Source organism: Piliocolobus tephrosceles, chromosome 14 (genome assembly GCF_002776525.5).
Source record: "Piliocolobus tephrosceles isolate RC106 chromosome 14, ASM277652v3, whole genome shotgun sequence".
NCBI lineage: Eukaryota > Metazoa > Chordata > Mammalia > Primates > Cercopithecidae > Piliocolobus > Piliocolobus tephrosceles.
The window spans coordinates 3,825,694-3,841,746 of record NC_045447.1 but is presented as its reverse complement, the minus strand read 5'-3'; the positions used below and the strand labels follow the sequence as shown (position 1 = coordinate 3,841,746).

Sequence of the window (16,053 nt, the reverse complement as noted above, 5' to 3'; positions counted from 1 at the left end):
GTGGGAGGCACGGAGGTGGGGTGGGCTGGTGGGGGTAGCCCAGGCAGGGTCTTAAAAGTCTTGCTAAGTTTGAGTTTTCTCTTGGGGCCACAGGCAGCCAAGTCCCGAGGGGTTCCAGCTGGGAGGGAGCTATGGGTTTCTGTGTTTGGAAACTCAGCTCATTGCGATAGGGGCGGGCGGCTGGGGTGTGGAGGGAGAGGTTTGGGGCTGCCGTGGGGAGCTCACCTGGGCTGTGGTGGAGGGAATGGAGCCCTCTTGGCTCCTGGCCCTGACCTTGCCCTTTGTCAGACCTGGCTCTGAGGGACCGGGCCGGGATGGAGATGGGCATCTTCTTGTGGGGAGAGCTTGTTTCCAGGGACATTTTATCACCCAGGCTGTGCATCCGGGCTGTAATCCTGCCAGCTCGGCGGCTGAGTCACGCCACGGCTCGGCCCGGCCCAAGGAATCCCCATTCAGGTCCTGTGTGGTCTGGTTGCTAGAGCTGGGGCACCAGCGGGACCGGGGCATGGGCTTGCAGGGAGGGTGAGATTGGTACAAGCAGGGTCTAGGCACAGGCTTGCAGGGAAGGCGAGGAGACCAAGGCACAGGCTGGCAGGGAAGGTGAGGAGACCAGCTGGAGCTGAGGCAGCTCAGGGAGCCAGACACGTTGCCAGGGAGCCCCAGGACACGGGCCAAGGTGGCATTCACATGGGGTCCCTTGGCCTTGGAGGTGTTGGTGGCTGCAGTCTCAACCTCTGTCCACTCTGGGCTCTCGAGTCTGGGTCGAGCTCAGCACCCCGCGAGCGTGCTGAGGATGGGTTTCGTCAGGGTCTGGGTGCTCCTGGGGGCAGCAGTGACGGCTCCCATCCGTGTCATGGGGCTGGGACTCAAGGATAGCAGAGGCCTCCATTGTCTCTCCCAGTTCCCATGGCGGCTGGAAGGCAGCAGATTCCTGACACTTTATCGATGGGGAAACCGAGTCTCTGGAGGTCAAATAATTGACCCAAGGTCACGTGGCTGGCAAGTGGCAGAGCCGAGCTTGGACCCAGAGCAGCCTGGCCTGGCCATGGATTCCACAGTCATCCCCCTGCCACCAGACTCTGGGAGAGCGGGCGGGGCCGTGTCCAGCGGCGTCCCTCACACCACCTGCTCTGCCCATGGTGGGGCCGCTTGGCAGACCCCACACAAGCCTGGGTCCTGGGGGCAGGTGCCTGCAACACACCAAGGTGAGGGTTGTGACCTGTGGCCTCTTCTCCTTTCAGACTCCAAGGGGCTCTCGAACCCGGCCGAGGTGGAGGCACTGAGGGAGAAGGTCTATGCGTCCCTGGAGGCCTACTGCAAGCACAAGTACCCAGAGCAGCCGGGAAGGTGGGTCCCTCCCTGTCCCACACACACCCCAGACCTGGGCTGTTGTCTCCAGAGCCCCCACCTTGCTGCAAGGCTGTTTTATGTGAATGAGAAGGTGGCACCCTCCCCAGGCCCAGCCTGTGCCAGCCGGTCCTGAGCAGGCAGCGGGAGGTCCTCCAGGCCGGTGGGCTGTGGCAGGCACACCCCACAGGCTCACGCTATATCCCCACCAGAAGGATTACCTCACACCTGGCGCATAGTAGGTGCTTGTCTTTGTCAAGTAGGTAGATGAAGGCTGTGCTTCACCCCCCACTGCGCTCCCCTGCCAAGCAGAACCACCAGAGTTCCGGCGACACCAGCACATAGTAGGTACTTCACAAGCATGTGTAGAGTGGACGGCCAGATGCCCACACATACTAAACACTCTTTACAAGTGTGTACAGAATAGGCAGCCACGGCTCACATGCAGAGCTCATCTTTTTCCACTGCCCGGCTGTGGGCCCTAGAAGGGCTGGGGTTCTCTGGTTTCTGAGTCCACAGTGCTGGGTGCACAGTAGGTGTCCAGGAAGAGAAACATTTGTGGATTCCTCGGTTTCAAAGTCGGCTCTCCAGATTCTGCCTCTTCTCTCTAAAGGGGCATCTCCTGGCCTCTTGATCTTCAGACTGTGGGTGGGGGGTTGGGGAAGGTGGGGCCCAGCAGACCTCATAGGACACCCAGGCCCTCCTGCCACCAGCACATACACAGTTAACCGTGTCCCCGCTGCCTGCTCAGCCCTCATCTGGCTTGGTTTAAAGTGAAACTTCCCGGAGGACGAGGACAGGAGGGGGTGGCAAGCGGCTTGTTTTTCCTGGCTTTCTGCCCTGGCCCATCTCGCCAGCTCAGCAGAAAACAGCTTGTTCTCTGGCCTGACTCCAGCCTCTGCGCTGTTTTTGCCTTTAAAACAAGGACTGTGAGGCAGCCAACCACAGAGCTTTTCCCTGAAAGAGAGACTTCGTTAATAATTAATGAGGTCCTGCAGGCCCTGGAGGGGCCGTGTGGAGAGACTTAGGCCGTGCACAGGGGCCTTGGGGGAGACACGGCCAGCCAGAAGGGACACCTGGTCCCGTCCCCATAGCACCCTGTCCTCAGCGGCAGCTGCTGCCCTCATGCCTGGCCCTGCCATCCCTCTTCCCAGAGCCCCAGATATTCCCCCTCTCCCTCTCTGCCAGCCCACTGGTCTCTGCCCCAGGAAACTCCCCAGGGGTGGGCCAGGCCCTGAGGAACAACCCATGCTCCCTCCCTCCCCCGCCAGCCTTCTCTGACCAGGCTGTGCCCAACACCAGCAGAGCTATTTCTGGGGAAGGGGTGGCCCTGGTCTGAGGCCCACAGCCCTGCACGAGGTGCTGTGGGAGGCACTCACGGGGTGCTGACGCTGTATGGAAAGGGGCTTGCCCCAGTACACAGCTCCCAAGTCAGGCCCGGCTCCACCTGCAGTGGGGGCGCAGCTGACTCCCCCTCCCCTGCCTGATGCCCTTTGACTTCTTGGTTACCCACCATGTGCCCTGCCTGTTCCCTGCGACTCACTAATGTGCTCAGCAGCCCTGTCCCTGACAGGCCCCGCAGTCTCTTGCTGCGATGGCTGCTGTAGCCAGATGCATTGCTGACCTCACACCCGCTCCTGGCTGTCATGGCCCACATTTTTCCTTTTTTTTTGTGTAAACTTTGGAGACGGAGTCTCGCTCTGTCGTCCAGGCTGGAGTGCAGTGGCAGGATCTCAGCTCACTGCAAGCTCCGTCTCCTGGGTTTACACCATTCTCCTGCCTCAGCCTCCCAAGTAGCTGGTACTATAGGCGCCTACCACCATGCCCGGCTAGTTTTTTGTATTTTTTTTAGTAAAGACGGGGTTTCACCGTGTTAGCCAGGATGGTCTCGATCTCCTGACCTCGTGATCCGCCCGTCTCGGCCTCCCAAAGTGCTGGGATTACAGGCTTGAGCCACCGCGCCCAACCCATTTTTCCATTTTTTAAGAGACAGCGTCTCGCTGTGTCACCGAGGCTGGAGTGCAGTGGTGCGATCGTAGCTCACTGCAGCCTCACCCCGGGCTCAAGTGGTCCTCCGTACAGGCATTATGCACCACCACGCCTGGCTACTGTTTGTCTCTTGTTCTTTTGTAGAGACAGGGTCTCACTGCGTTGCCCAGGCTGGTCTCGAACTCTGGCCTCCAGCCATCCTCCCACCTCGGCCTCTCAAAGTGCTGAGATTACAAGTGTGAGCCATCATGCCCAGCTGCCCACAATTTTTAACTTCTCTACAAAGAGCTATTCAGCCTGCCCTAGCCAGCCGCTCTCTGGCCCCTGGCCCTTCATCTCCATCCTTGGCCCCAGGGATCCCCCTTCACTCTCTCCTGGCTCTGGGATGCCACTGCCCCTGTTTCCTTCTAGCCTCCCCTCCTTCCTTCTGGAGGCTTGGCACAGGCAGATCCGGGGCTGCAGACCGGCCTCGGATGGGTTGGGCTCTCACTCACAGCCTCATCCCCAGGGAAGCCTCCAGGTGCCAGGGCAGAACTGCCCCTGCCCCTTGCCTGGCCCTCACCAGACCCGTTCCCTGCAGGTTCGCCAAGCTGTTGCTCCGCCTGCCGGCTCTGCGCTCCATCGGGCTCAAGTGCCTGGAACATCTCTTCTTCTTCAAGCTCATTGGGGACACGCCCATTGACACCTTCCTCATGGAGATGCTGGAGGCGCCACACCAAATGACTTAGGCCTGCGGGCCCATCCTTTGCGCCCACCCGGTCTGGCCACCCTGCCTGGACGCCAGCTGCTCTTCTCAGCCTGAGCCCTGTCCCTGCCCTTCTCTGCCTGGCCTGTTTGGACTTTGGGGCACAGCCTGTCACTGCTCTGCCTAAGAGATGTGTTGTCACCCTCCTTATTTCTGTTACTACTTGTCTGTGGCCCAGGGCAGTGGCTTTCCTGAGGCAGCAGCCTGCGTGGCAAGAACTAGCGTGGTGAGCCCAGCCAGGCGCCTCCCCATTGGGCTGTCGGGACGCCCTGCCACACCCCACGGGGCTTGGGCGACTCACAGGGTCTCTTCGGGCCCCAGCCCTGGAGCTGCAGGAGTTGGGAATGGGGCTTTTGTTTCCGTTGCTGTTTATCGATGCTGGTTTTCAGAATTTCCGTGTGGCCCTCCTGTCTGAAGTGACATCTTCACCTGCTCTGAATACTGGTGCCTGGCCAGCCTGTGACAGCCTCCCCCTCATCAGGAGGAGGGAACAGCTAGGGGTGCAGGCTGGTGTGTCGTCAGCAAAGACCGCAGCTGCCTCGGGGATGAGAGGGGACTCGTGGGGCCAGCAGGCTGCCCTGTGCTCTGAGTGAGGGGGAAGTAGCCCCTTTTTCCAAAGATAACTCACAGTTTTGCCCTTGAGCCAATGAGAACATGAGCCACCCTCTGTGCAGGGTTTGGGGGCCACCTCCAGGCTGCAGGGACAGGGGTCACTCACCACCGCTCGGTTTTCTCTCTGTCTTGGTGTCCTGGTTTCAGACTCCCTGCTCTCTGTTCAGACCGGAGTGCCCTGGCCCCTCCCCAGCCTGAGTCTTCTTGCTCTGAGGGCTGGGCCGAGGCTTGTCCTTGGTTCCTGCAGGGCTGGCCCCGGCTCGGGCGGGTGGGGTGTCACCACCTCACTGGCCTCGCTGGAGGCACAGGGCTCTGCTGACCTGCATCCATCCGTGAGGCCTGCGGGGATGGGAGGGGAGGAGGGTGGCCTGTCGGTTTCCCTCAGAGGGGGCAGGTGGCCTGCAGAAAGAGGGGCTCAGGAACTGGGAGCCTCGTGGGTGGGGCAGATGCTCCGCGGCCTGGAGTGGCTCTGCGGGGACATCGGTGGGACCCCTGCTCAGGCTTTCTCTCTGGCTGCCAGTTGTGTCTAAAAGACTCTTGGAATCTGAGAACCCTGAGTTGCAGCGCCCTCGGGCCTGGGCCACACGCAGGCCCTGGTGGGACCACCCAGCCTGGTGGTGTCCCTGGACAGCGTTGTTCACCCAGAGCCTTCCTTACTTGGGAGCCTCACTGAATGTCTGCTCTGGTTGAAGGTGGTGGGGGCTCAGCCCTGTGCGGCCCGGCGCTCCTCCCACAGGCTCTGCCCCCGGGCTCCGGTGGTGTGGGGACCCTCTCAGGTTGAACTCGCCTCTTTTGCACTGGAAGGCCCTCCCTTTGGCCTGAGTACTTTTCCTATTCACGCCTCAGTCCCGTGGACCCAGTCTTTGTCAGTCGCAGGTGCCTGAACAGGGGTTGGATGGGGGGATACAGGACGGGGGTCTCGTCTTCCCGGGAGCAGTCTAGGAGTGATGCGAGGGAGTGGGTGCCTTCTCCGAAGTCTTACCCCGCCTGGAGCATGGGCTTCCTCACTGGGGAAGGGAGCTGCCTAGGAGGTTGGACTGGGAGGCAGTGGCTCGGGTAGGCAGTTTTCCAGTCTCGGTGGGGAAGAAAGTGTCCATTCTTTTCCTTCCTGGATCTCCCAGCCAGAGCTGAGCTGAGGCACCTGGGTGGGGCCTGCAGCTGAGTCTGTGCCCGAGACAGAGGCTGTCAGAGGTTCCACAAGCCTCTCCTTCCTGTCCCCCTCCACCCCTGCCTCCTTCCTGCCCCCCTCCACCCCTGCCTTTCACCGTCGTGGATCCCCAGAGGTGGCCCCCTGCCCAATCCACCATCCTGAGGCAGAGTGTTGAGCCTCACACCTGTACCAGGTCCCTGGCCAGCTGGGCCCCTCCCAGGCACTGCCAGGAAGACTCAGCTGCCCCTGGGGGGTGTGGTGGAAACGGCAGGAGGGTGCAGGCACTCTCGGGGCCCCCGTGGTGGGAGCGCGAAAGACCTAATGCCAACACCTGGTGCCTTCTGCAGCCGGCGCCCACCCATCCATGCCCGGATCCTTGGGAATGCCCACAGCTCCAGAGGAGGAAGCCCAGGGACGGGCCTCCATGGTGGGGGGTCGGCTTCTTCTTGGGAACTTGGTCGTTTCCGGCACTGGCTGGCTGGATGTAAAGCACTGAAGCCCCCGCCGCGGGCCGCCAACCCCTGAAAGCAGAACCCGGCCTCCCTGGCCCCAGCAGCCTTACCCACCGCTCCACGTGTCCTGGGCTCTTCCTGCCCCTTTCTCATTGGCCTTGTGGTTGTGCAAACAGTGCTGTTGGTTTGGAAAGGTGATGCGTGGGGTGTGTGGCTCATCACTGAGTAGAGGTAGAGTTTCTATTTAACCAGACCTGTAGTACTATTACCAATCCGGTTCAATTAAGGTGATTTTTTGGTAATTATTATTTTTGGTGGGACAATCTTTAATTTTCTAAAGATAGCACTAACATCAGCTCATTAGCCACCTGTGCCTGTCCCCGCCTTGGCCCGGCTGGATGAAGCGGCTTCCCAGCAGGGCCCCCCCTTCCCAGCGGCTGCTTCCTGGGCCCCCGGGGCACTCCGGCACCTTCAGGCAGGCGCCTCAGCTGGTCGCCTTCCCGCTTTGCCGTTCAGATGGCGCTCCTAGGCTGAGGAGTGAAGATGCCACAGAGCTGGGCTCCCCTAGGCTGCGTCGGGCACGCTTGGAAGCTGGCCTGCCGGGACCTTCCACCCTGGGGCCTGTGTCAGCCACTGGCCCTCCACACCCCGGAAGCATACGACCTCTGGGAAAGACAGCCCTGACCTTCGGTTTTCCAAGCACGATGTTCCCCAAGAATTCTGGGCTGGCGGCCTGGTGGCAGTGCTGGAGATGGCCCCCAGCCCCTCCCCGTGGGGTACCCAGGAGGGTCCTGCCAGAATGTGCAGCCTGTGGGTAGTTGGCTGGTGTCCCTGTCGTGGAGTCGGGGTGCGTGACCTGGTGCCTGTGCACGCGGGTGTGTGGTGTAAACATGTATGTGCTGTACAGAGAGATGCGTGTGGAGAGAGCCGCACGCGAGTGCCACGCAGGAGAGGCGGAGCGGTTACCAGTGTTTTGTGTTTATTTTTAATCAAGACATTTCCCCTGTTTTCCTATAAATTTGCTTCGTGTAAGCAAGTACATAAGGACCCTCCTTTGGTGAAATCCGGGTTCGAATGAATATCTCAAGGCAGGAGATGCATCTATTTTAAGATGCTTTGGAGCAGACAGCTTTAGCCGTTCCCAATCCTTAGCAATGCCTTAGCTGGGACGCATAGCTAATACTTTAGAGAGGATGACAGATCCATAAAGAGAGTAAAGATAAGAGAAAATGTCTAAAGCATCTGGAAAGGTAAAAAAAAAATCTATTTTTGTACAAATGTAATTTTATCCCTCATGTATACTTGGATATGGCGGGGGGAGGGCTGGGACTGTTTTGTTTCTGCTTCTAGAGATTGAGGTGAAAGCTTCGTGCGAGAAACGCCAGGACGGACGATGGCAGAGGAGAGGGCTCCTGTGACGGCGGCGAGGCTTGGGAGGAAACCGCCGCAGTAGGGGTGTCTTCCTTGGGAGCAGGAGGGTGGGCCTGAGGCTTTCAAGGGTTTTCTTCCCCTTTCGAGTAATTTTTAAAGCCTCACTCTGTTGCGTCCTGTTGCCGGCCTTCCTGCGACTGTGACTGTGAAACGCTTCCCCGTACAATTGTCTCTGAAACATCACGGCCGCAGGTGCCAGGGTTTGATGGACAGTGACATTAGAATTGTGGAAAAGAAACACGCAAAGGAAGAAACGTGAGAGGAGAAACAAAATATGAGCGTTTAAAATACATCGCCATTCAGTTCGTTTGTTGTGTGTGGGGATGTTTTTGTTTGGGGCGGGAGGGCCTGCAATCAGTCCCCACCAGCCCGCCTTCCTCCCCACCCCACCCGCTGGTCCTGTGCGGCAAGGCCGGCGTCCTCTGTGGGCCACACTCTGGGAGTTCTCTCCCTGTCCACTGGGCTCTGCTGCTCCTCCAAGGGGCAGGGGGCTGGGGCCTTCACGAGGGTGTCTGTCAGCAGCCACGGGCACCGGGCCTGTGGTCACCTGCAGAGTGTGTGTGTTCCCACTTGTCCCTCACCGGGCTGCCTAAGCATCCACACCTCTGCAGCCATGCTGGCCCGGTGGGCAGGAGGTGAACCCATAGGGCCAGGGAACACACGATGTCACCCAACTGCCCCCATAATAACGAATTAATGATGCCCCATCTGCACTGTCTCCTGTGATAAATGCCCTCTGTCTCCATGCTGTCTGGGGCTGGGCTGCTCCCGGCCTGAGGTTTCGTGGTGGTGCCTGGAGCCCTCTCATGCACCTGTGTCCAGTCAGGCACCCTCCACGAGAGGCACCGGACACACTGAAGATGGGGAGTGGGGCTCTGAGAGTCCAGGTCCTGCCCTGTGGTGGTGGGCAGAGGGCCGTGTGGCCTGTGCCCAAAGCAAGGGTGGCTCCCGGGTGAGAATTAAAATGGAAGGGCCTGCCACCTGAAGGGCAGGGGCTTCCTGATGGCACTTCCCTCGTGAGCACACACTCACACTTGCATACTCACACTCGCAGACACGCTCACATGCACCCTTGCACCCATTCATATGCATGCACACATCACATGCTCACACACATGCTTTGGCATGCACACCCATGCACAACCGCTCCCATGTGCACACGCATGCATGCCCGTGCAACCACCCACACACACTTTCATATGCACGCACCCATACACGCTCCCGTGCATCCACACTCCCAAGCACACACCCATACACTCCCATGCACACACCCGTACACGCTCATGTACACGCCCATACACTCCCATGCACACACCCATGCACACACACCTATACACCCCACACACCCATACGCACTCATGAACATACACACTTGCACTCAGCCCTGGAAGGATTGACAGAGTAGTGGGGGTCGTGGGGACGGGGCTGAGCCAGCCTCCCTTGGTGGAGTCAGGACCCCACACCAACATTCTCCCTCTTCCTGGGAGTGGCGGCTGTGCCATGAAACTCTGGGCCACTCCCTGGCCCTCAACTGTGGCTGAATGGTGGGTGCCACAGGAGTCTGGACTCACTTTGCCATCTTAGGAGCCGCTCTGGGTCCCAGCTGCAGATCCAGAGGAGGCCTCCCGGGCTACACACCCTCCTCTGCCAGGGCCTCGGCTCTGCCCACCAACACCAGCCTGGGCTTCTCCAGAGGGGCCCAAGTGTGAGTGGACCCTGAGGGAGGGCAGAGTCCTCGAAGTGCCCACCTGCTTCCTCCTCATCAGCACAGCCCTCTGTCGACCTGGCCTCCTGGGTCTGGCCCACCCATGTTCTCTGCATATAATCTTACACGCATGAAACATGTGGGCCTTTTCCATGGTCTGGAAAAGGGGTTGACCCTGGGGCCTCTGGAGCTGGGTTGTGGCCTCCCTGTTGAGGGGCCTCCCGTCCTGCTGCACATTTGCGCACATGGCTGAGTGCTGCTGTGTAAGATACCAGCGGTTGGAACCTGGCTCTGTGCCCTGGTGGTCCCCTGGACTCTGGGCACAGCCTCCACGGACACCCGTCCTTGGGGTGAGTGAGCCCTCGGAGTTCTCAGGCCAGGGCGCAGGGACAAAAAGGGAAAGCTCAGGTATGTGGGTGCAGGACACAGAGCCCTCGGGCCTCTGGGGGAACCCCAGGAAGGGGAAGTTCCCCACGAGTTCCCAGGGCCTTGGTGCTGGTTTTAATAATGGAGTTCCAGGCCGGGCACGGTGGCTCAAGCCTGTAATCCCAGCACTTTGGGAGGCCGAGACGGGCGGATCATGAGGTCAGGAGATCAAGACCATCCTGGCTAACACGGTGAAACCCCGTCTCTACTAAAAAAAATACAAAAAACTAGCCGGGTGAGGTGGCGGGTGCCTGTAGTCCCAGCTACTCGGGAGGCTGAGCGGGGAGAATGGCGTAAACCAGGGGGGCGGAGCTTGCAGTGAGCCGAGATCGCGCCACTGCACTCCAGCCTGGGCGACAGAGCGAGACTCCGTCTCAAAAACAAAACAAAATAATGGGGTTCCCAGGGCGTTACTACGGGACTTCCTGGGGTGAGCGTGGGGGGAGTTTGGTGCCCCTCCAAGGACGTGAACACCTCCTCGCGCTCCCACCAGCCAGGGCGGAAACTCCAGGCTGCCGGCTGGCATGGCATCGCAGGACAACCCAGCTTTGGGCCTCCTTGTGACATCTGGTTGCCACGGCGACTCTTGCCCAGGGCTGTCCCTCTGGACCACAGATGCTGGGCTTGATAAGTTCCTCACCAGCACGCTCAGGCAGCGACAGTGAGCCAGCGTGGGCTGGAGGTTTGTGAACTGAGAGGCGAGGGGGGGCCAGGGGCTCAGGCACCTGCGGTGGGGGCAGGGACACGTGGCTCCCGGATGGGTGCCGCTGAGCTCCCTGTGCTTCTGTCTCTGCCATCAGCCAGCAGACAGCGTAATGGGAGGAAGGGCAGGCGTGGGGAATGGGGTGCCTCCTGAGAGCACATCCTGAGAGAACGGGGCAGCCCCTGCACTGTGCGCAGGCAGTGCACACTCAGGGCGGAGGAGGGTCATCGCTGTGCCCGAAGACAGCTGCACCCGGGTGAGCAGAGGAAGTCAGGGAAGTCTCAGGGGCCTCAGGAGGAAGGGGCTGGGGCGTGGAGACGTCAGGAAGGGCCACATAGAGCCTGCAGCCCAGTCCCCCAGATTCTCAGATGGGCACAGCTGCCCCCCGGCAGAGACTCAGACAGCATCGGGGCGGGCAGGACGTTAAGTCTGGCATTTTCTACCTGCCTTTCCGCAGCGAGCCCCCTCTGCAAAGATGCCCTGAGGGAACTTGCAGCCCCTGCAGGGCTGTGTCCCCACAGCTCACAGAGGCCCTGAGAGGAAGGAGTTTGCCCAAAGGGAGGCCGAGGCAGGACCAGGCCCCATCCCACTCCCTCGGTTATGAAGGAGCTGATGAGAAACCCAAGGGCCCACAAGGACAGATGCCCCAGTGCCCGCTGCGGTGCCCACGGCGTGAGGCAGTCCTGCCCCCTGCTGGCGACGCTGGGACAGCGCGGGTCCTCCAGTCCCTTCTTGCTCCTCCAGGCCCGTGGGGGGCACAGTGGCTTCCCGCAGTGGGGTTAATTACTGGGAGTTAGAATCAGCTGGGCACTCCGCCACCCAGCCATACCCCTGCTCACTGCAGCAGGCAGTCCAGTCAGGAGCCGGCTTCATCCCGGTTTCACCAAGGTGCCTCGGTGGTCAGCTGTTTGGGAAGCTGGGCTCACAGCCATACTGGGTGCCAGGTAGGCTTGGCCTGCAGCAGGTGCAGGGAGGGAGGGAGGCGGGTCCTGCCCACTCTGAGCCTCAGTTTCCCCATCTCCCCACCTCCAAAGTGAGGACAAACTCCCCACTTTCCAGGGCCGTTGTGACCAGGGCCTTGGTCACCCAGAAAATGCTTTAGGAGGAAGCAGGCACTTCCTCCTTTCTTTTGGTGTGAAGAGGCTATAGTGCAGGGTATCGGTGGAGGAGGCCAGGCAACTTTGTTCCCTGAGCAAAGGGTGGAGAGCAGGAACCCTTGGAGATTTGACCCAGGGTCCACCTCTGGACAAGCACAGGACGGTGGGCCCAGGTTCCAGGGCCTGGGATCCATGATGTGGCTTTTCCCATTATGGGGATGGGGAAGGTCCAGTATCATGGTGCCCTCCAAGGTGAGGAATGGAGCCCTTGAGGTCCAAGGGCAGGGCAGAGACCCCTGTGTGGGTCAGTGGGGGCATTTGGGAAGCACAGAGAGGAGACTCAGTGGTCTTCCTTCGTTCTCACTCCTTCCCCCCTCCCTCCTTCCTTCCCCCCTCCCTCCTTCCTTCCCCCTCCCTCCTTCCTTCCCCCTTCTCCCTCCTTTTTTCCTCCCTCCCTCCTTCCCCCCTCCCTCCTTCCTTCCCCCTTCTCCTTCCTTCTTTCCTACCTCCCCCTCCCTCCTTCCTTCCCCTTCCCTCCCTCCTTCTCCCTTTCTTCCTTCCCCTCCCTCCTTCCTCCCTCCATCCTTCCCCCATTCTTCCCTCCTTCCTCCCTCTTTCATCCTTCCTCCCTCCTTCCCTTCTTTCTCCTTCCTTCCCCCTCCCTCCTTACCCCTTCACCCCTCCCGCCTTCCTTCCCCCTCCTACCTCCTTCTTTCCTCCCTCCCTCCTTTCCCGCCTCCCACCTTTCCCCTCCTTCCTTCCCCCTTCTCCCTCTTTCTTTTCCCCCTCCCTCCTTCCTCTCCCCTCCCTCCCTCCTTACCCCCTCCCTCCTTCCTTCCCCCTTCTCCTACCTTCTTTCCTACCTCTATTCTTCCTTCCTCCTTCCTTCCCCACTCCCATCCTTCTTCCCCCTCCCTCCTTCCTTCCCCCACCCTTCTTCCCACCTCCCTTCTTCCTGACCCTTCCCTCCTTCCTTTTTCCTTCCCCTCCCTCCTTCTTCCCTCCCTCCCTCTTTCCTTCCTTCCGCCATCCTCCCTCCTTACCGCCTTCCTTCCTCCTTCTCTCTCCCTCCCCTCTTCCCTTCTTCTTCCTTCCTTCCCCTTCCCTCCCTCCTTCCCCCCTCCTTCCTTCTCCCTCCCTCCTTCTTCCCTCCTTACTCCTTCCCCCTCCCTCTTTCCCCCTCCCTCCCTCCCCTTTCCCTCCCTCCTTCCCCCTCCCTCCTTCTTCCCTCCCCTTCCTCCCTCCCTCCTTCCTCCTTCCCCCCTCCTCCCTCCCTCCCTCCTTCCCTCCTCCCTCCCTCCTTGCCCCTCTCCCTCTGGCCCAGGCCCTGTCCTGAGGGACTCTTACCTACTACACCAGAGCAGGAAGGCCCTGAAAGACTGGGCCCCTGGAACTGAATCCCCAAGGATTCAGACACCTCCCTGCTGCCCCCAGGGATGACACTGATGCAGTGGAACCCGCTTCGGTGACAGAGAGACAGGTCCCAGGGCCCATGAAGAAGAGGGAGCTCCATCCTCAGGGGCAGGAGGCTGGACAGGGCCTTCATCCTCCCCTATCCTTGCGCCCGTAGCTTCCAATGCCTGGCCCAGCCCATCTGGGGAGCAGTGGAACCCCGCCTACCCCAGTGTGAAAGTTAGAAAACCAGGCCTGAGGTCCATGCCCAGTTGGAGGACCATGGGCAAAAGCACTTCCCTCCCCAGCCTCAGTCTCCCTCGTGGCCTGGGTGAGAGTCACGGTGAGCATTGTGTTGTGAAGCTCAGGAAGGTCACACCAGGGTTGAGCTCTTACTAAAGAGTGGAGAGAGCAATGATCTACCAGGGGAGATAAGCCATTACTCAGGTAAGGAATGTGGCTGGAGCAGGTGGCATTCAGGGACAAGAACTGCCTGCAGTGCTTGCTTCGGAGGACCCCTACAGACAGATGTGTGTCTGTACACAGGTTAGGATGTGACTTTCTTGCTGTGTCTGCTGAGAGAGACATGAAGGAACGAAGACCTCCCAGTAACAGTGGACACCCTAGAGCCCAGATCTTGGTTTCTAACACCCTTCTCCAATAAAAGGACTGGGCTCCTTGAAGAAATGCTGATTCTAGGACAGGAGCATCTTGCAGAGCCAGAAAGTAAAAGAAGTGCTGAAAAAAATATTTAAAAAAAGCCAAACAATGAGAGTGTGTCAGAGGGACATGGGAGCCAACCAGAAGAGTTCCTGACGGCCAAAGCAGGAACATGTACGCTGGAGCAAAAACAAATCATGCAGTATTGGATTAGAACTCAAAGTGTAGAGTAAATATCCATGGGTCCACACTCATGCAAATAAATGACTGAATCAATAAACACGTGGAGGAAAGGGACAAATTCCCAGTGCAGAATGCTAAATAATTTCTGCAGATGCTCAGCCCTTAAGGAGCGGGGCATAGCTATCACTCCCTGAATGTAGGCTGAACATAAAGATTTCTTTATAAAGACTATGGCACAAAAGAGAGAGCAAGGAGTCTCTTTCCAGTCCCTTTTCTGACAAGCACTGCACCTGCCTGGTGACCCACATCAGTGTCATCAGCAGGGTCCCGTGGAGAACAAGCCCTGGTGAGAAGCGGCCCTTGCCTCTGCAGCCTTCCTCCAAAACTTTAACCCCCTCTAACCATGGGAAACACATCCGACATGTTGCAAATATGAGATTTTGGATTTGGACTTTTGAGTTAATCCTGGAATGAGTTAAGACTTTTGGACTGTTGAGAAGGCAGGATTGTGTTTTGAAATGTGAGAAGGGGCGGGCACAGTGACTCACTCCCAGCACTTCGGGAGGCTGAGGTGGGTGGATCACCTGAGGTCAGGAGTTCGAGACCAGCCTGGCCAACATGATGAAACCCCTTCTCTACTAAAAATACAAAAATTAGCTGGGCGTTGTGGCAGGTGCCTGTAATTCCAGCTACTCGGGAGGCTGAGGCATGAGAATTGCTTGAGGTCAGGAGTTCGAGACCAGCCTGGTCAGCATGGTGAAACTCCTTCTCTACTAAAAATACAAAAATTAACCAGGTGTGGTGGCAGATGCCTGTAACTCCAGCTACTCAGGAGGCTGAGGCATGAGAATCTCTTGAACCTGGGAAGCAGAGGTTACAGTGAGCCAGGATCTCACCACTGCACTCTAGCCTGGGTGACAGAGTGAGACTCCATCTCAAAGAAACAAAAACAACAAAAACAAAAACCACAAACAAACAAAAACGTGAGAAGGACATGAGATTTGGGAGGGGTCAGGAGCGGAATGGTATGGTTTGGCTCTGTGTCCCCACCCAAATCTCATGTTGAATTACGATCTTCGGTGTTGGCAGGGGGGCCTGGTGGAAGGGGACAGGATCATGGGAGTTACTTGCCCCTTGCTGTTCTCATGATAGTGAGTGAGTTCTCACGAGATCTGGGTGTTCACTGTCTCTCTCTCCTGCTGCCATGTAGGACACGCCTGCTTTCCCTTCGTCTTCCACCACGATTCTAAGTTTCCTGAGGCCTCCCTAGCCATGCCCCCTGGACAGCCTGCAGAACAGTGAGCCAGTTAAACCTCTTTTGTTTATCAATTATCCAGTCTCAGGTTGTTCTTTATAGCAGAGTGAGGATGGACTGAAATAGCACCTGATCAGCACTCCTCAGGACAGTCAAGGTCATCAAAGACAAGGAAAGTTTGAGAAACTGTGGCAGCCAAGAGGAGCCTCCAGAGACACGATGACTGAATGTCCTGTGGGAACATGGATAATGGTGTATCAGTGCTGGCTCATGATTGCAACAAAGATACTAGACTAATGTGAGATGTTAGTGTGAGCGGAGCTAGGTGTGGGGCATATGGGAACTGTAGTATCTTTGCAACTCTTTGGTACATCTAAAAACTATTCTAAAATTTAAAAAGCTTATTTGGTGCCTGTAATCCCTGCACTTTGAGAAGCCAAGGTGGGCAGATTGCTTGAGCCCAGGAGTTTGAGATCAGCCTGGGCAATGTGGAGAAACCCAGTCTCCACCAAAAAAAAAAAAAAAAAAAAAACCCACAAAAATTAGCTAGGCACAGTGGCACATGCCTGTAGTTCCAGCTACCCGAGGCTGAGACAGGAGGATCACTTGAGCCTGGGAGGTCAAGGAAGCAGTGAGCCATGGTCACACTGATGCGCTCCAGCCTGGGCAACAGAGCAAGACACGGTCTCAAAAATAAAAAAGTCACAGACTATTGCCTAAGTCCTTATGGAAATCAACCTGCTTACTGAAGACCTATCATGAGACATTCCAGCAGTTGGAAATAAGGACCTAGCTTTTCCAGAGTGATTCCTTGCCTTTGCTAATCTCCACAGTCAGATGCGCAGTGGAGGAGACACAGAATGAGGGAACGGGGTTGGTGATGGGAGGAGGCCAATGGGGCGCCTT

The 16,053-nt window shown here is 58.3% G+C and overlaps 3 protein-coding genes and 1 pseudogene across 4 annotated transcripts in view; all 4 read left to right on the top strand.

Moving 5' to 3' along the window:
- LOC111534772 (retinoic acid receptor RXR-alpha) overlaps positions 1-526 on the top strand; it is a 110,229-nt gene extending 109,703 nt beyond the window's left edge. The window contains exon 7 of the mRNA XM_026457510.1: positions 457-526. Within this exon, the coding sequence (XP_026313295.1) occupies positions 457-526 (70 nt within the window). The remainder of the gene's footprint in view (positions 1-456) is intronic.
- On the top strand, positions 436-8,033 carry LOC111523996 (photoreceptor-specific nuclear receptor-like). Its single transcript, XM_026457481.2, has 2 exons — positions 436-1,347; positions 3,917-8,033. The coding sequence occupies exons 1-2, from the start codon at positions 794-796 to the stop codon at positions 4,062-4,064; spliced, it is 702 nt and encodes a 233-aa protein (XP_026313266.1). The 5' UTR covers positions 436-793; the 3' UTR covers positions 4,065-8,033.
- LOC111523964 lies at positions 4,736-8,033 on the top strand (annotated as a pseudogene). The gene has a single exon (XR_002725651.2). The product of XR_002725651.2 is annotated as an uncharacterized LOC111523964 (transcript).
- LOC113225339 lies at positions 6,226-8,035 on the top strand. The gene is made up of 2 exons (XM_026457509.1): positions 6,226-6,270; positions 6,864-8,035. The coding sequence occupies exons 1-2, from the start codon at positions 6,226-6,228 to the stop codon at positions 7,371-7,373; spliced, it is 555 nt and encodes a 184-aa protein (XP_026313294.1). The 3' UTR covers positions 7,374-8,035.
- The last annotated feature ends 8,018 nt before the right edge of the window (positions 8,036-16,053 follow it).

Excerpts from the sequence above, each read along its gene's own strand:
- LOC111523996 (XM_026457481.2), top strand. The coding sequence starts at position 794 with ATGGGTTTCGTCAGGGTCTGGGTGCTCCTGGGGGCAGCAGTGACGGCT. Across the intron at positions 1,348-3,916 it reads TACCCAGAGCAGCCGGGAAG|GTTCGCCAAGCTGTTGCTCC; the intron begins GTGGGTCCCTCC and ends CGTTCCCTGCAG.
- LOC113225339 (XM_026457509.1), top strand. The coding sequence starts at position 6,226 with ATGCCCACAGCTCCAGAGGAGGAAGCCCAGGGACGGGCCTCCATG. Across the intron at positions 6,271-6,863 it reads CCCAGGGACGGGCCTCCATG|GCTGCGTCGGGCACGCTTGG; the intron begins GTGGGGGGTCGG and ends GGGCTCCCCTAG.